Raw genomic sequence first — 20,107 nt, 5'->3', positions numbered from 1 at the left:
AAAAAAAGATTCACTTCTCTCTGTAAAAGTGATATTAGATGCAATTTCCTTCCTTCCTGAAGGTGAATAGCTAGGATCCAAAGGACTATTTAGTTGATTAAGGCTGTGGTTCTTCCCTTTTGAGCAGGTTGTCTTCCAAAGAAAGATAAGGGAGGAATTGCAACATTTTGAACAGAGTAATTAACTATTTTTTTTACTTACTATATACTTTTACTGTGACAATATTCCTAAGATTAATTTTATTGGACACGTGCTATACAGTAAAGTGAATATGCTAAGATCAAAATAAATAAATAAATAAGGTAGCAACAGACATTAACAACATTATGATTTTTAGTAAAATTAAACTGTCCTTTCTCTTTCATCTCAGGAGTTTATTTGTATACAATTTTAGAAGCTTTTTTGTTAAATGTATTACAAGGTGGAAAGGGGGAGACATGGAATAAAATAAGGTAATAGAGAAAGATTAAATTAAAGTTTCTCTTCAGCGTGAGGAAGAGATTCAGATGAACCAGTAACGAAAAGAAGATGAAGTTTAAATGAAGCCTTTGCAGATAATTTGCTTCACATTCACAGTATAATCACAGATAAAGCTATTTTTCCTGTTGTCTTATCAAAATGACTGTTGGGTTAGTATGGCCACTGTCTGTGTTTAGGAGTTAAGAGAGTCTTCTATACTGTTTCTGGCTTAAAGGAAAGGGAAGAGAGGCAAATAGTTGTTTGATGGAGTTAAAGACAGTTACAGTGATCGAGGAAGAGTAGTTCCATATTTCTCAGTCCTTTTTGCCAACCTCAATTCTCACTGTTTTTTTCTAATATCTTGTGTCTTTGTGGCACAAATTAGTTTTTAACTGGAGCTTGTTTATAATTTTACCAACCTCATACTATCAAATAAAAGACTTCAGGAAGGAATGAAAACATCACAGAGACATTGTGCCATGGAACAGGAGTCTCAAAGACTTTTTCTGTAAGTTCTGCTCCATTGATAGAGAAAATAATTTACCCTTCCAATTTGCATTTCTGGTCACACTGTGGATGACATCTGCTTGGTCTCTGAGAGACAATTAGGAGCTAACATTTTTCTTAGCCAGTCATAGGTGGATGATTTTTGGAGGGAAGAAATTGGAGAGAGATTATTTTATTTTAATTCAGTTAGAACTCTTCTGCCTCTTGCAGCCAGATCAGTTGAGAATGCGTACTTTGGATGTAATAAAGACCTTATTATCATTCAGTAAAAACAAGAGAAACTAAGATTTATCCATTCTAAATGGCAATCCTAGCCATAATCATACAGAGGAACTATAAGTGTGTAAGAATTTATTCTCCTTTTACCAGCGTTTGCCGTTAGGGTTAATTAAAAACAAACAAACAAAAAAAAACTTTGTCTCAAGTTTTTTAAACTTTGAATCCAGCAAATATCAGGCGCACATTGGAAACAGAAGTTGTACTTTCTACCTAACCAGCATATGAATGATTTAAAGCTCCACTTTGACTGCATATCAACCACCAAAAGAGGAAGAATTTGTGAAGCTGGTCTTCAGTTTCAATGAATACTCTGTCACGTTCTAAAATATGTAGATTTGTCTTTGTATGTAAGACACCTACAAATCTAGATTATTAATTTTTTGCATTATTTGTAAGGATATAAAAAACACTTTTTTTTCTGTATTATTTTCATTTTTCCTTTCTGCTCAACAGCAAAGGTTGAAAGAATTTGATATCAAAATTATAAAATTTGACCTTTTCTGAAAATTGTACCACTGAGGGAGTCCTCAGACAGTATGATCTTATGTGTAGTTACTGTCTTTTTAGCATTCGTGTATTAAGTTTGTTAAAAGTATCTTCACTACTACTCTGTAATGATCTGGGGGGAATGAGACGTGTGACACTAGAAGCGTATAAGATATGTCTGAATTGCTTCAGTAACTTCATCAGCCCATTGAAAGCAGAATGAACATGAGATCAGATTCAGATGGGAAATAGTCAAGAAATGTTTTTTTTCAATTTATTTTACAAACTGTCTGTTCTAGCTGTTCTATCAGTCAGTCTTTTGTTCTAATAATTACTTTTATTTGCATCTCTATTTCCTTCCCACTAATTATCTATCTTCTAACTATACACCATGAAAGAGAAGCAAGGTTTAGTGTTAGATTATGTCTTGTATTACACCAATGAAGAGAATTGGAAAAAATTTAAAAGCTTTCGAGTATGCAAGCTCAACCCTAGTTGTAACATAAGCAGCACTCTATCAATTTCTCTAGTAGAAATGGCTATCATAGATACTGATTTAGTAGAATATTACCCCCTCTTACATGTTTATTTTATACCTTTACCATACCTATATCTTGCTATAACTCCATCTTTATATTATTAGCATCCGCACAAAAATGTGTTAGAATTGTAACCCCCTTGCACTAGGCATTATGGAAACATACCAAAGGATCGTTCTTGCTCTAGGGAGTTTACAGTCAAAACTGATAAAAGACATAAATTGTGTTGGTCCTTATCAAAATCCCACTGAATTTAAATAGAGTTTGTAAATGCTTTAATGGGATTTTGAGCACCTCTGCATTAGTTTGGCTGAGAAGTTCAATATCACACAAGTAAGATTATATTATTTTGCTGGCTAATTAAAAGGGTAGTTATTTCTTCCTTCTTAGGCTACTGTTTGTGTATCTAAACTTCAGAGCCTCTGTTTCCTAGCTGTCATCTGTAAGAAAGAGAGAAGTTCAGAATGCAATGCACAACATTGAATTAGTTGCCCATGGTTAGAAGTGTTGGCTGTTCGGAGGATTTCAGGTTTTGTGTGTTGTACTTCTAAAGTAGAACATTGTTTTTTTCTGTAATGTAGAAGAAGTCACCCTAGATACTTTAATTGCTTGCAGTAAGCAGATGCATGGCTTTGAGAGCAAATTGAGTAGAGAAATCAGTGGCCTTTCAAATTAATTAAAAGGCACATATGATACAGGAGCTTGAAGGAAAGCATGCCTTTGGTAGCAGAAGAAACTGAAAAGTGAAGGGTGGACAATGTTTAAATTACTTCTTTTCTAAATCAAGGATTTTGACTGAGTAATATGTTAGAAACAATAGAGAACTCACAGGGAGAAAAAAGAAATCAATTTCTTACACGTGAGAACAAGAAGCTTGAAGTGATGATATGAAGATATCAGAATAAATAATTCCTCCAGGAATGTAATAAAGAGGAGAGATGCTTTGTCAGCTTTATTTTCAGTAGGTTGGAGAGAGAAAATTTGTGTGTGCGTGTGCATGGGTATGTGCACACGCGCATGCGTACACATGTACACATTGCAGATCTGAAAAAAAAAGACTTGAGTTCCTCCAGATGGGGTACTTTCCCTCAAGCTCATATACCTGTGATGCTGTACCTCTCTCCTGACATTCCTTTCTCATTAAAAACCTTCAAATGTGAACAGTTTGTATGGAAATATACATATGCAGTATATGTATGTAAAACACTGTAAGTATATGCAAACTCATAAGTAAATGTAAAACTATGGCAGGACTCTGATCAAAAAAAGGTTAAGGTAGATGCACAGTCTAGTTCTGGACAGGAAGGAAATCTTGTGAAATCCCCTGACTGGCATTTTCTGAAGGTTGAATAGGAAAAAAAGCTACTGCAGCACAGAACAATCACAGCATTGAGAAGACAGCCTAATAGTAGAAGGAAATTGTAATCATGACAGGCAGTATAAATCATAGAACAGAAAAATATATCAAGTATCTTGCAATAAATGTTTTCCATATGCTTTCCTAGGATATGTTTAATGAGCTACACAATTATAATTGCAACAGGAATTTCACTGTATTATGCTAGTTGAGACCTTTCTTTTTCAACTAAAAAACGTCTGTTATAAATGTCTTGAATTTGAACATAATCAGCAGGTTGTAACTTTATATTGTAGATCTTTCATTCAGTTTGTATTGTAAACTAGCATTAGTTAAAGAACTAAATGCAAACAGATGTTTGAGGAGTAGTTGGCAAACAAAAAAAAATGACAAGACCTTGGAAAACAGGAGTATGTACATTCTTCATTGACCATTTAGCAGCTAGACTGTTATGCAGGTATCTTTTGTAAGTTTAAAATTGTTCAGATAAAACTTGCATAGCAACTGCTGCCCTACATCACTACTTTACCTCTCTGAGAAGGAGAGGAAAACACGGTTTGTCATATACCTATTGATCCAGTCAGTTGTCATTCTTTTAATATTTTTACCACCTTAGTCTATTCTTTTTCTTTTACTTGGTTGCTCAGTGTAATTTCAGCTTAAGTAGTAGTCATCTAGACATGCTTAATCTTTGTATATTTACTCTGTTAATAATATTAAAATATGTATAGTATATGTATTGTATACAAAGTCCCAACAGCATGGAGTTCAGGATTATACTTATTTTATTTTGGGGATAATAGAGGCTAAGATACATCTCAAGGCTTGTTCCTTTGAAGTGAACACCATGCACTAGCTGTGAATGTCATCCTACGGTATTTTAGGGAAAAAGTGAATTATTTTAATTTCTGCCTTTTGGTGCAATTTAGTACAAATAGTAAATAACTATAATCCAGATGTTCTTTGTTCTCATCTTACAAAGAATTGTAATATTAATGATAAGACATTTTCTAATGGAATTTTAATGTCTTCTTAAAATAGTGGGGCTGGATACTTTCCTTTGATTGTTTTTACTATTTTTAAAACATTGCTATCTATGGCTTTACTAAAAAGAAAAGTTAGAAATTTTCTTTGCTATATTACTTACTGTAATGAAGAAATAACATTTTTAGGTAAGAAACATTTTCAATTCCCCTTCAACCTCTGTATTGTAATAACTGTTTCACAGATTCTGTTGTACTTCTGGTCTAATCTTTTAGTGCTGCTTTCTGACTTTTTTTGTTACACACTCATGTATTGAGTTGGAGAGCAGCTCTTTACAAGAGCACTTTTAACTGCATATTATGCCTTCTATATTATATTTTATGACAATGCCTGTGGCACACATACACACACACAAAAAATAAAATAAATAAAAAGGAAAAATCCACACTGCCTCCAATTTAGCCTTTTTACTAGCTTTTTCTATTTGTTCAGACATTTAATAGTCAAATGGTTCCTTTTGGTCAAGTGCCCGTATAATTGAGTTTAGAGTGTTTCAGTGCACTGACCTGTAAGGGTTATAGAAAAATAGAGAAAAGAGACATTTTCTCTCATGAATAGATTCTGTAACAACAGCATGATCATTCTCTAAAATGTAAATGTCTTAATTCTGAATGTTTCTCATTACAAGTCAGATGTTTTTACAATTCCAGTTTAGAGTTTTTAAAACATTTATCTTCTGCAATACTACTTCCTCTGCATAAATAATTCCTATTGCACAGGCAGTCTGTATCTCACAATGTGCTTCCTGAGCAGTCACCTCTTTCTATCTAAATGTAGAACTAAATTGTAAGAGAGAGAGCCATAGCTAGTTTCATTAATGACCTTGGCAGCAGGCCATGTACAACCTTTTGTTTATTACATTCACTTTCGGGATTTATATTGGCATTCTTTAGGATGCTGTTGCTCTTTGATCTGTTCACTGACTCTGTTGGGGACTGGAGATTTGCACCTGTAGCACATTGTACCACTCAACTTACTCCAACCTGTCCTTCACTGTCAAGATCCCCATCTGTTTCCATCTTTATTTTTTTGTGTAGTTCAGATTAGGCTTTATCACCGTCTTTCTGTGCAGTTCTTGATGGTATGTATGTCTTCACTGAAACCACTGGCTTTATGCAATGAAATCAGTGGCTTTCTGCTTCATCAATGTCTTTATATATATATATATATATATATATATGCTGCAAATATCATATCTTTGGCCATAAAACTCTTGGCAGTACTACAGAACAAAAGCTCCTCATATCAAATGATTTGGAAAAGTACAAAATTTTGTGCATCCAATTAAACCAGAAGTCAGTTCCCATGCTACGTACTGAGCAGTCTGAGTTTAAATGTTCTAATATCAGAAAAATGGCTGTTGTTATAAAGAACAACTTACGTCTACTGTATCTGAACACTAGTAAAACTAATTTAGACCTCCTAATCTTCCCCACATTCCTACAGCAACTGTTGTCCATGTCCTAGCCCCAGCATTATTCATGTGCCTGCTCAGGGCTAATTTTTGGTGTCAAATTCCCTTGGAAACACCTTTCCCTTGGACTTTATTTCGTTTTCTGTTCTGTCTGCCCAAGATTCTTTAATGGCTTCCTTGACCAAAAAAGGGCAAGCATTGTACCTCTAATTTCAGAAGAAAATTATTGCCATCCTGTCAGCTTTCATCCCAGTGAAGGATATTGGTGACAGCAAGCCTTTGGAAAAGGAAAGTGAAGTGGCAGCTAGCTATCATGTTTTTATGAGTCCTTTATCCAGTTCCTTAGAACTGTTTCAATATTGCTGACTTTTTGCAATTAAAATGACAAGAACTGCTAATCCTCCTACCTTAATTTGTTCCTCTGTTTTCTACATATAGAGCTGTAGGTTTTCTTTCTTCACCAGCTGTCATGATGTTATATCTAAGATTTTAAAGAATGTGTACAGTATACACAATTTTCTGATAAGCATATACTTGGCATACTTAAATGGTGAATCGTTTACTAGTCTCACTATGTTATATTCTTTTAAGTGTTTTAAGGTAGGTTCAGAGTAGTGAATCTCTTATACAGTAGAATTGTTTGAAACTTTCAATATAAGGATTTAGGCACAAAGTCAAGGTATGTCTAACTCTTATAATTTATTTTCCATAGTATAGCATTAAGTGGAACTTGCCTCTCATAACAAGTTTTAATCACCTGAACTGAAACCTCAACAGCAATGATGCAAAACCTCCAGTAAAAAATATAAAGATTTCTTTCATGGTTGTTGCATACCAACAGTTTGGTTCCCTAGAGAATATACTACATATAAATATTTAAGGTGTTTGTCTATAAGAATGGAGATACTTTCTTTGCAGCCGTGCATTAAATGGTAAACTTTTGAAAAAATAGTTCCTTAAGTAGTATCTTAATAAGGTAGGTCATCAGTGTCATCACTTCCACTTGATATAATTGATTTAAAAAAAATGATCTATTAAAATTTTAAAAAAAAAAAAAGGAACAAATTCATCTTTTAAAATACTAAAATTGTGTTTTGTTTAGCTTGGAAAGGGCTAAAATGGTGGTAATCAGGAGTGAACATGTCCGTTGGTTTCAGTTTTAAAATATATTGTTGTGAACTATATTTTCTGTAATTAGTAATCGGGGAGGTTCCTTGGCTGTGAGGAAATGGAAGGCTATATTTAAATTTAAATAAATAAAAGAATTGACTAAGTTATAACACAAGTAATCTATGTAGGAAAATTTTGAACCAATTATCAATTAATAAACATGTTCTTAAATACCATCTGTGCATTGCTTATATCTGTAGAATTTAAGTATGTGCATAAAAAATCCTACAAAAAAAAAAAAAAAAAAGGAAAGAAAGAATGAAAGAAATTAGAAACCTTCCAAAGAATGCTCAAACTTAATATGAAACCCAGTAAAGGTTTTTGTCTGAATGTTGGATTGTGCTGGAAAACGGTTAAGAGGAAAGGGAAAAATTAGCCTTCTTTCCCATGTGATCTGAAAAGACAAAAGAGAGTCAGAGGCGTCACCAGCAAAGCTAGCTGGGACTCTCCTGGAATATTTCTACAATACTTATCTGGAATATTTTGTGCCTTTCCAAACCTTTTTGTATCATAGAACAATGTTGCTCATTAAGTACGTCCAGCCCTAAACTCTGCAATTCATTTAATCCTTAGAAAGGCTCTAGATAATAGCTGTTCTTAGAACTGCATGCAAAGTAATGCTCTACTGCATTTACCTAAAGATAACCCGTATTGAAACTCATAAATAATTCAAAAATACTGTGAAAAATATGAGTCACTGTACAATATGCAACAGAGGCAGATGAGAAGTGACTACTTCCTGCCATTTCCACAAGGAGAGTTTCAGGTTCCATAGTAAACTTAATCATACTTACAGCAGGATGAATAAGCAACTGGATTTCATTCAAGTATTTGTTTCCCTTTCTGATGGATGTGCTGAGGCTGCATGCATGAATTCCTTGTGTTTGCTTGTATGCATGGAGAGCAACTTCTCCGTTGAAAAAATATTTGCATATTTAAATTCACACAAGGAAATTACAGCTGAATAACTTTGTGCTCATCCAGGTACCTAGCAGACAAAATATTTATTCTTAACATTATCAGTTTTCAAGAACCTCTGAATCCAGTGGAGATACTCCTATCCCTTCAGTTTCATAGCTTTTTATGCTTTAATTCTCTTACGTGCATATGTATTTATTGCTATCAATATGTATGTACTTATATAGTTAAAACTAAAAAAATATATATAAAGCATTTTATTATAGAATTTTCAGGGAAACATTTTAATGTGAATAGAAAAAAAAAAAAAAGGAAAACTTCAGTTAGTTTGTGAATATTACTCAAAGATTGATCTTAATTGTGCAAGTAAATTATTACAGCCAGGTCTGTGAGAACTACTCCATGGTAAACTTTGCATTATTCAGCGCAATGGGGAACAGCAGCACCCTGGGAAGAGGCAATTAGTGTAGATAGTGTGAGTTATTGGGTGCGTGTAGTGCTTTATGTCCAGTCAAATATTTCTTTGCACTGTGGAAGTGGCTGATAGAGCTTCTAGATCAAAGCTGATCGTAAAACAACATAGTGCAAATAAACCTTGCTAGACTAAGTTATCTGTGCATGGATACGGCTCACGTGTTCCTTCATGATTGCATATTAAGTGGTAATTGGTATAATATACATTGATATACCATTGGTTATTTTATTATTTAATAATTTTAGAAAAGGACTCTGGAATCAAGATTGCAGTGATAATAAGCACAACTGAAGATACAAAGCTCCAGTTTTGAACTAAGAACTTAGATTGTTGTAAGCACTATAGCAGAGTACTGTTGACTCCTTTCATTAAGCTTATTGTTTACTTTGTAGAATCACAGTTGTCATTTGTGTAGCTCTTGAGAAGATGCTGGTGGTCTCTTTAATAGGTTACTGTGTTAACAGCTGACATCTATTAATTTTATCATCTTAATTGGATCCTTTTAGATGTTCGGCCAACTGGTCAGGCACACAGTGTGAGAGGCCAGCTCCCAAAAGCAGCAAGTCTGACAATATTAGTACAAGTAAGTACTTCAAATAACTTCTATCACTCATCAAATTTTAACCTGATGATACTTTTAGAATATGAGTTTGTGAAACGATATGTGCTGGTTACCTGTTTTAAATTGAGAGGGAAATATATATATATATATATATATATATATATACACATTAACATTTTGATTGACACTGTGTTTCATGAGAAGGTTTAGATATGTGCCATATGCCATACACTCCCTGTTTCAAGGCACTTTTCTTAAAATGTTATCAAGTGACAAGTACTTGGTGATATCACTGCTGTGCAGAGAACTAGTACAAGACCTCTGACCATTTAAGTCCCTCTGAAAGCATCAAAAATAGAGTTGTAAGTAGTTCATAACTTTTGCATTGGCTGTCTGCAGAGGTTTGAATTTTACCTACTGTGAAAATCATCCTGAAAATAAGAATAGCTCCTGTCGTATTTTTTTTTAACATATCTGTAAGTATAAAAGGATGGCATTGCTATGGTATTGGTAGTTTAAACTGGACAAGGTCCCCTGCAGTGCATTGAGTATGCTGATGGTATCCTGCTGTACGCCTCAGTCACATTTAACCCAAGAGGAACAGGAGAATGAATTGCCCACTATTCAGGTCAGCTTGAGGCTTAGATGAAATCTTCCTAGCAATCCAGACAAGTGAAATAAAACAAGTCGGAAACAGGCAAAAAAGCAGGCAAAACCTAGCTAGATATTTCTTGTTGAGGGAATACCTCCTATGACTTAGGAAACATCTGTTCATCTTTTGCCTTCTGCTAGACCCCAGGTTGCACCGTGGTTCCCAGACAGCATCTCAGGCTTAGTAGCATGTTTTTCAGGGCTTTTTGTATAAGTTTATATGCCAAGCCAAAATGAACATTTTTTCCCCCCCCCCAAAGGAGAACTTCATCCAGGTATTTACACAAATGCTATCTTAAAATAGTAATTGTTTAATGTCTTTTACATTTTCAATCTTTATGAGCTGAAGTGAGTTCAGAATCCTTAAGGTTTTTGTTCGATAGTGCTTTATTATGGGCCTCTGAGAACCTGGCTTGGCTTTCAGTAAGCCTTCAGGTAGAATTCAAGGACATTTTTTGCATTTCTTTATTAATACTGTTTCATGTAGAGCAGACTACCAACAGCTTATTTTGTCACGAAACAACCCATCTAGTCAATGAAACAACAAGCAGTATTTTCATTTTCCACCAATTAAGTATTGTGATATTAGAAGAAATGCACTTCGTTCCATGTTGGCTTCATACTAGAGTCCTGTGGTCTGTAAGGACCACTTTCAGAGCTGTTATAACATAAAAGTATTCGTATGTATTTTTTTATTGCCAAATTACGAGCTGAGAAATTCTTAGAAGGGCACCACTGCTGACTTTACTTTTGCAGGTTTCATTTTAGTTATCTGCTAAAATAACGTTCAGCTGATTTTCTCCTTCCCTGCTCCCTCCTCTGCTTTAACATTGCTGTCTGATCTGCGCACTGTTTTTCTGCTACATTAAGCATTATTGTAGTTGCCTTGATTGCTTATATCAACATAACAAAATTACTGGCTCTTGAGTAGAATGCAGTAAAAGGAAGGGATATGCAGGGATACACAGAAATTAATATTGCTTACTACACTGTATGTCTCCCACAAATAAAAGTAATAAATATATATTAATGCTAACAATAGAACTCTTCAATCAGAACCACGCACTGAATCTTTTAAATTATTAGTTGTGTGACTTAAATATGCTGCTGGGGATGATGGAGGCAGTTGAAATCAATGACCATGCTTCTTAAGTCCAAAGTGTGCAGCAATTCCACGCACCTTCACTGCAAATGAGGGCAGGGTTTAGGAGAGGTGTGTGTGTGGTGAGAATTAACTCGGGTATGATTGACAAAAATTCTGGTAGTGTTTACACCAGTATCTGTGATATTTTCTCAACACAAATCTCAAATTAACAAAGCTTATCACATGAACTTTCATTTGTTGGTAAGAAAAATTATTCTTTTAAAAATTCATTTAACTATTTTACAGCTGTGATTAGACTTAGTCATGAATGTTCAATGAGATTTCCTTTTCTTGTTTTAGGAAGCATTGCAATCATTGTTCCTCTTGTTTTACTGGTGACTTTGATCACTACTCTGGTAATTGGACTATTTCTTTGCAAAAGAAAACGAAGGTAAGTATTTTCATAGTTATGTATGGAATAAAAAATAAATCTTTGAAATGTGCACCTTTTTTATATCAAAAATCTTCAATGTTGAGAATATTTTAAAAAAAAAAAAAAAAAAAAAACTCTTTCAGGATACAATTAGTTACATTTTGGTTCTTGCTGGAACAATTGATATTTGATGTGTTTTTATTCCACCTGCAGTAGATAAGATTATATAGTTCTTTCTTGTCAAGTTTGCTCAATCCTGCCAAGGCTGAAAAAGTGTTAATAATTTTATCCAGAGACTTAGTGAACTTAGTAAACAGAATTAATGTATTTCTTTGGAACTCTATAATTAAGAAATATTGCTCATGTCTATGAATACCTGCAGGTAGAGCCTGTGCAGAATTTCCAGTTTCTAATTATAGTTCACTCTGATTTATTTACATTGATTAGCTCTTTTCGATTTTGTGTAAGTTGTAGTAAAGATGTAAACAATGTTCAGAGTACCTCCTGTAGAGTCCTGAGCCTCATCATCAGTACTGTATTTATCTTGTACAGGAAGCCACGTTCCAGCACTGAACAGTGAATCTCTTGTTCTCTTAAATTTTAGCTGCCCTAGAGCTCATAATTACACTGGGGAGTGTAGTAGACATTTTGAGTGTAGTAGATATTTTGACTTCTTCAAAGGCTGTACAGAGTTGGGGAATTTCTACTGTATAAAGATACTTGGAAGAGCTGTTGACTTTCTTGTGTTTAGCAAAATGGTAGTAGTGGAGAGGGAGATTTAACAAGGAAATATTCCAAATAATATTGATGTGGCCTACTAAAGAAGACTCAAGTCTTAGATGGCAAAGCACCTACTTCAGTCCAGTAGTTGGTCTGCTTGTTGTTCCTGAGCATCTTCCTTTCTCCTGAGGCTTGTTAAACTACCTCCAAAACTGAGATAATGTCTTCTTTTAAGTCCTTTAGAAATGTGTGAAGAAAAATAAATAAATAAATAAATGAAAAAGGAAGAAAAAGAAATATTTATTCTGTTTGAAAAGCCAACAAAATACATTTCTGGCTGTACCATTAGTAATGCTGACCCTGCCAGGCTCCATGGATGTTAGATGCTGCTGTTCCTAAACATCAGATTCAGTAATAGCCAAATTGTTAAAACTAGTTGCTGGTCTGTTGGCCTGTAAATTGTTTAAGTGGAAGAAATCATTCTCAACAGTTAAATAATCGCTCTTCAGAAGAGAAATAAAGTTAACTTCAATAGAGAATGTGTTTTTTTTGTTTTGTTTTGTTTTTGTTTGTTTGTTTTTCTTTATATTTTGAAATGTAATGTTTTTATGTAAAATTTAATGTTTTTAAATCTCTTCCAAGAAGATTGTAAAGTGTTAAACTACTATCGTAAGGCGCTAGCTTATTTCTTGTATTTATGCATTACAGAACAAAAACTATCAGAAGACAACCCATTATAAACGGAGGAATCAATGTTGAAATTGGCAATCCATCATATAATATGTATGAGGTGGGCCATGATCACAGTGAAGGTGGTCTTTTAGCCTCAGATTTTACTGTAAATGCAGAAAAGGTAATTTTTTTCCTTTTTTTAAGTGGCCAAAACACTACCTATTTTATGTCTTTAAAAGATTTTGACTTTTTAACTGTCATTAATAGAAACAAAATTATGGCTTTTAGATTTAACTACACCGTAGACATAAAGACAAGCTAGGTTTCATTAGAAGAAACTTCCTGTGTATATTAACAATTGTTTTTGCAGTCTGATGCTAGATGATGGACATTCTTTCCTAGTGTCTGTATTTTACCAAAATAGAGTTGGAACTAAACTGTGAAGTGAGTTTTGTCACAGACATTCTGCCTTGAGTTACTTAATCATCTTCTTAGTCTACTCACAAATACTGAATGGAAATACATTATCATAGGGTCTACCTTTTGAAGTGTGAAAGAATGTATTCAAACATAGAAGATTTAACTTACTTCATATATGAAAACTCCCAAAGGCATAAAGAATTCAGAGTCCTGGCTGGATAGATAGATAAAATGTTTACACAAAACTAGTAAGTATTATCATTTTCTTGTAAAAGATGCTGTCATTCTGCAGCAGCACTCTTCAGTGACTGAACACCCTGAGTGATGTGACATGGGATGAACAGAGTAATGCTGCGATATCTTTCCTAGAGCTCTGTAATCAGACATACACCAAAGGGCAGCCATCATTCTGTGGCATTTCTGACAAAGCAATAACCGGATTACTGTTAGCTCTAGGAATGTCATTGCTGAATCACATAGTCAGCGTGCAGAGTACAAGAGGTAAGCTGAAAATGGAGTTACTCCCTGGAGGATGAGTAACTGAACCAATGCTCATTTTGAAGTTGGGCTCTAATACTTAATGAAAAAAAGATTTTAAAATGCTGAATGTTTTTCTCAGACTGAATGAAAGAATTTTTCAAGCTAAAGAATACATGCAATGAGCTTTTTTAAAATTATTATTGCTGTTGATCACTCTAAAATAATGTTTTCAATCAGTACACTATTTATTTAACAGCGATTATAAGTACACATGGAAAATACTCTGTTAGCACAGAAACTAAATTTTTCTGTTTATACAGGCCAGATACATAGGGGGAGGGCCCACTGCATTCAAGCTTCCCCACACAACTCCATCAATCTACCTAAACTCTGACTTGAAAGGACCACTATCAACAGGGGTGAGAAATGACGATTCAAATCCATTTCATTCCACCACAGCCCCTCGCTAAAGAAAGTTTGTCTCTCATTTTAGAATAGAGGTATCTTGTGTGTGGTTTCATTTTGTTTTTCTTTTTTTTTTTTTTTTTTTTAATGTCAGGAAGAATGACAGGAATTAATACATTTTCATTTTGAGATGAGGGGTTCCTCTCTGCATACAAAGATCTAAAACTGCAAATGTATCTTTAAAAAGGGATGCAAAGCCAGTGAGAAAAGTGATGCTTTTTCATAGCATCATGTAAGGTTAGCACAGAATTCGGAGCCATATATCTCCGTGTATTTTCAATTTGTATCTAATTACAGAAATTTAGTGAAGTTTATCAAGCTGAAAGAAGTTCCAAAGTAAATGGAGAAAAAAAAAAAAAAAAAAAAAAAAAAAAGTGATGTCATTTTAAAGGAATTTGATACACACTAAAATGAACAATTTCCTTTAACATTTGCAATGCATTTTTTGATTGCTCAGCTTTCGATCAATTTTTTAATAATATCTTAAGGTAGTAACTTTTAAAGTATCAGACTGACTACAATTCAGAGTGATGTTTGCAAACATTGAAGTTTAAAATATTAAAAAGGGACATCAATATGACATTCATTTTCACGTTCCTCAGTATATATTCATCTTTTGTGCCATTTGCATTCTTGCATGACTGTAATATGTTCTTTAGTATTTGAAAGTGTAACAATTTGTAGAGGGTATGAGGTTTCTGATGAACTACAGAACCATTGATGAGGAGACCTAGAATATATGCCCATATGCAGCATTAACTCTGTTACTCAAGTCACTCCATTTACTTTTTGTGGCTCACTGTACTGCATTAGGACTTACTCAAAGAGGTATCATGAGACAGAGCCTACTGTCCATGAGGCACTATATAAATGCCAAGAGTCTTTGTACTGTTGTAGTTATCACCCTTAACAGTGACGGTCAAAGAAATAAAAAGTCCTGTCAGTTGGAATAAACCTAACTTGCTGATGATAATCATTATGACAAATGTAAAGATCTCCAATTCAATGGGAATAGACAGGTTTAAATGAGATTTTGCTCTCATAAATTATAGCAGCAGTTATTACATATTTAAGTTCCAAAACCATACAAGAGTAGCTTCTTTTTTTCTTTTTTCTTTTTTTTTTTTTTTTAATAAATGTAACTCACCTTTTTCTTCCTCCATTCTAAGAAAGCATGGCAGTCACTGTCATCTGTAATAGACAGAATAGGCAGCTTTTAACTTAACCCAAAGAAGTAGCTGCTTTAGCTAGCCAGCCTAAAGAATATCTGAACCCTGGCTTCAGAAAGAGGATCAACAGGAAAAAGGAAAGTTGAGATTCTGGACTCCTTTTATTCCTTGTTACCCAAGTGTTTTTTCAGCATATTTTCAAATAAAGAAAATCTACCCACCTTTGAGGGGGTAGGGGGTGTAATAAAAAAAATTAACCACTTCTTACATACACCAAACAAATTCATTTACCTGTTTTCTATCTTACTATTCTACTTTTTGTAAACATTTATATTTGTGTAAGCAAACTTGAACTGTTTCATTGGTTATGAGAAAGGAATGTTTTGACCGTAAAGTACCAGTTATTATAGGTGAAAGTCTGAATATCTAGTTGGATAGTAAAGATCTTCTAAAAGACAATTAAGGCATAAAGTATGAAGAAATTATTTGAGATATTTATATTATAAACCTTGGAGAGTGCTTTTGCCTTAGCATTAGTGATAGGAGAGTAAGTGTTCATCCATGTTCATCCTTTTACACTGTCATGTGTAGGAGATCTCATATACTTGAGTGCTTTGCAGACTTAAAAATGGACTCGTCCTATAATGAAGTATTACTCATCTGAGTAGATTTTTTCGTTACAGTCCAAGCTACCGAACTTGTTGAGAAAACATTTCTCAATCTGTAAATACTATGATATGTTAATAGTTTTGCTGGTTTATTTTTAAACAAAGTTTAATTTTCATTACGAAAGTATTGAATTTTTGGTCAAATCATGTTGTATATTTGGGCCACAGAATTCGAAAACATGGTCAGCTATTGATGGGATGCTGATGTCTTAGAACAGGTAATATATGGAAACTGTTGGTTGCAGTTTTCTACTGTTAAACTCGTCACATGGTCTCACAGTGCACCTTCTCTATAAACTTCTTCATACCTATTCTGAAATCTTCTGGTGTAATAAGGTGGACAAGTGAACTTCAGAGACATTTTTCAAGGTTTTTGTTTTTGTCATTGCTTTTATGGTTTTAATATCATACTATGCTGCATGTCATGTCACTGATTATTTTAATAGCATGTATCATATCATGAATTTAATTTGAACTAAATAATTAACCCATTATCAGGTTTGCAGAAGTCCAGGTATCTATTAAATATGTTCAATTATATTTTATGTGTACTTGTTCTAGCTTTAACAACCCCATTTCCATATCCATAAATGTTTATTTTGGTTAAATCTGACTGATCTAAAGTATGCCTAATTTCTCTGCAGCCAACAAATTACTCCAATCCAGTATATGCAAAGTTATACATGGATGGACAAAATTGTCGAAACTCCTTAGCAAGCGTTGATGAAAGAAGAGAACTCCTTCCAAAGAAAATAGATATTGGGATAAGGGAGACTGTGGCATAATCTGCTGTTACCTTTTATACTCTGTATAAATGTATAAAATATAAGGATTACTTTTCTATGTACCAACAGTATTATAATTGTTTTGGCATCAGCATTACCTCTGTTTTTTGTTTTGTTGATGTTTTTTGGGTTTTTCTTTTGCTGATGACTTTTGACTGACCATTTGTAAGGTATTTTTATGAAAAAGAAACTGCACTACGGTACAACTTACAACAATGCTGCTGAAATAACACACCTTTAAATTTGTTAAAATGGCAAACAACATTATCGTTTGTAGCGTGAAAATGAGCAATCTATTTTCTATGAACTTTTTTGGTTCTACTTAATCAATGAAGATGGTATCTGCACTTTTTCATTATGTAGTCTGGAAGCTGTAGTACAGTGTGTAATTTTGTTTATTTTAAATGGTGAAAGAATGATTGAATGGTCTACTCTCTTCTTTGTGCCCATTAGAATTTCTCTTCAGATCCTGATAAAGCTAGATAACTTTTCACAAACAAACATAACTTGCTTTTAAATTAGCTTTAGGTTGCCAAGAAGTAAACAAGATTATAGAAATGAAACATCTAATGATCTGCATGAACACAATGATTATGTTTCAGAAATTCAGTGACTGTACATGCTATACTAAACATATATACCATGTAAACAAGCTTTGTATTTATTAAAACCTTATAGAACATAGTAACAATATATCTTGGAAGCTGAAACCTTACTTGCTGTGGGACAAAGCATATGAACTCCAAGAGTCCTTTAGGACAGTAGCCACCCTAGAGCACAAGAGGGCATTGCCTACACATGCATTATATGTTTATTCACTTAATCATATGCATTACTTATGGATTAATAATTCCTCAACCAAGCAGTAGGGAAACACACACACACAAAACGCCCTAAGCACAGGCACACAATCACAGCATTCAGTTTTGGCAATCACAAAAAAAAAAAAAAAAAAAAAAAAATCATACTCATTTAGAGATATTAAGGAATCCAAAACACAGCAGATGCTTTAAATAAAAATAAATTGGGATATTGCTGAGATAAAACATTAGCAAATTGCATATTAGTTAAACCTTACCTAAGCCCGAGTTTCAATAGTCTGGGTAAAATACCAAAATCCAGTTATCAGAAGTGAAAAGCCTCAGTTTCAGTTTCCAGCACTTGCTCTGACCTGGTTTGTTTTCTGTTGTTGCTAAGAAGGAAAATCTGACTCAACTTTTTTAATTTTGATGGAAATAAAGGATACAATGTCTTTCAGGTTTGAACTGAATCACAGTATTTTATACATAACTTTAAAGGCACAAAAGACTGATTCACACATATATACTGTGGAGGACTCTTCCTTCCTCTGCTAGTCATGACTGACTTTTAGCTATCATAATATATTAACCTAACAGATTAAATATGTTTGTGGTTGCTCTTTACTCCCTTTGTACAAGCATTACAAAAATAACTGCTGTTTTATAAAAGATTTTTGTTGTACTATTGTGCATGCATACTACCTATTTCTAAACTTTGCCATATTGGGGCCTTTATAAAACTCCTGATTTATGTAATACTAGTGCAATTTTGCTTGAACAATGTTATGCATATCATAAACTTTTTCAGGTTCTTGTTTAAGTACATTTTTTTAGATTGAACAGTATTTTTCATTTTGGTTATAATAGTCATTTTGCCTATGTTTCTACAATGAAGTGTTAAATACTTTATACAAAAAAAAAAATTGTTGACTGACTTATTTAAATGAAAATCTACATACTTGATTCAGTGTGTTGACTAATTTTTAAATTTAAGATTAAAATGAAAACTAAAGAAAAGCAAATTGAAGGGAACGAACATTACTTTGTATAAATGGCTAAATTTCTTTTTTTTTTTAATGACAATTTTTGCTTTTTATACAACTATTTGGATGTTCTTTGCAGCTCTGCACGTTTGGATAAATTAAGTGTATAGCTGTATATTTTGTCAATAGAATTTTAGAACTACTTTATTTTCTACAAAAATCCCAAATTAAATAGTTTCATACCACACAGCTATGATTCCACAGGTCCTGCCTTTATTCGGTTGAAATCATCAGATATGGATTTGGCCCTCATTTTTTATGTAACTACAGTTTTTATGAGGTCTGAGTACTTGCTCTTCCCAGAAAAGTCTGTTTTCTAGTGGAGAAAACCTCTTATCTTCAATATTCTGGCAGAACTAATTTTAATTAGTGGGTATGCAGGTAACATTGAGTTTGAAATCATAAATTCATATACAGACCTGATGAAATTTATTTATTGTGATGTCTCATGTTTCCTTTCAGTGAGACATTTTCGTTTACACTAGCTTATGTGTAAATTACTATTAAAAAGTAAATTTATCTATTTTCATAGAAATACACAGTTGATGTGAGTGGAGTTATTAGATGTTGGAAATTAGATCAGAATCTGATCTTTAGCTTCTAGGCAGAATTTTGATGGAGTTCTTTTGTTCTACCACTGCCATGCCTTAAAGATCTTTAAATTAAACCTCATAATAATCCTTGTAATTGATTTTTTTTTTTATTTTTTTTTTGGTTTGGTTTTAACTTTGCCAAGGTTCTCCATAGGAGTGGTTTCTCACAATCCTTTAAGAGCTCAGTTCTGGGGCTTCAGTCCCCAGATCTGTATCTGCAGAGAGCATGCAGCGAGCTGAAGGGGGGAAGATTGAGAACCTGATCAATTACCTGTATGTGCATCCTCATAAATTCAGTAAAATATTTTTGAGCAGGAAATTATATAAATAGTTGCAAGGAACAACAAAATTATGAACTTCCTACATTTCCACAAACTTACTGCTGTTCTTCATGTGTGTTTTAAGTTGACATAAGCTTACAAGAAAACAAAAATTGGATAAATGTGCTTGTATCAATGATTAAAACATCCATCTCTTCAGGGTATAGTTGCAAGGCTGTTTGTGGTTGTTTCCTGAAAGTACTAATGGCATTTCATGTGAAATGCTAGTACTGTACTATTTCACTGAACTCATCAGGGTAAAATTATTTTTCCACAATACTAATAATTTTTGTTAGCAGTGTGAAGCAGTTTGTGGGTTCCATAAATAACAGCTATTAAAATTATTCAGGGAAATGGAACTTCCGATAAATCTAACCCTGAAATACACTGTTCATTTACCTTTTAGGTTTAGACTATGTCTAAGGCATGGTTTCAAGACCATGATACAGCTCTGTCACTTTTTACTTCCACTGCACCCATTTTCCTTCAACAGAAAAAAATACACATAAGCTTGAAGGGTGATGTGATATGCTTCAATACAAGCTATGCTCCAAACTGCTTTGCTGAATGGAGAAGTTTTAAAAAGAACACATG

The 20,107-nt window shown here is 33.6% G+C and overlaps 1 protein-coding gene across 1 annotated transcript in view; it reads left to right on the top strand.

Annotated features, from left to right (window-relative positions):
* LRP1B (LDL receptor related protein 1B) overlaps positions 1–19,679 on the top strand; it is a 674,736-nt gene extending 655,057 nt beyond the window's left edge. Inside the window, exons 88-92 of the mRNA XM_035332355.1 lie at positions 9,155–9,231; positions 11,306–11,396; positions 12,807–12,951; positions 13,991–14,089; positions 16,617–19,679. Of these exons, the coding sequence (XP_035188246.1) occupies positions 9,155–9,231; positions 11,306–11,396; positions 12,807–12,951; positions 13,991–14,089; positions 16,617–16,757 (553 nt within the window). The 3' untranslated portion in view covers positions 16,758–19,679. The remainder of the gene's footprint in view (positions 1–9,154; positions 9,232–11,305; positions 11,397–12,806; positions 12,952–13,990; positions 14,090–16,616) is intronic.
* Positions 19,680–20,107: the final 428 nt, after the last annotated feature.

The sequence above is a fragment of the Oxyura jamaicensis genome, chromosome 7 (assembly GCF_011077185.1).
Source record: "Oxyura jamaicensis isolate SHBP4307 breed ruddy duck chromosome 7, BPBGC_Ojam_1.0, whole genome shotgun sequence".
NCBI classification, from domain to species: domain Eukaryota; kingdom Metazoa; phylum Chordata; class Aves; order Anseriformes; family Anatidae; genus Oxyura; species Oxyura jamaicensis.
The sequence above is the reverse complement of the archived record's forward strand: the minus strand, read 5'-3'. Positions and strand labels throughout refer to the sequence as shown.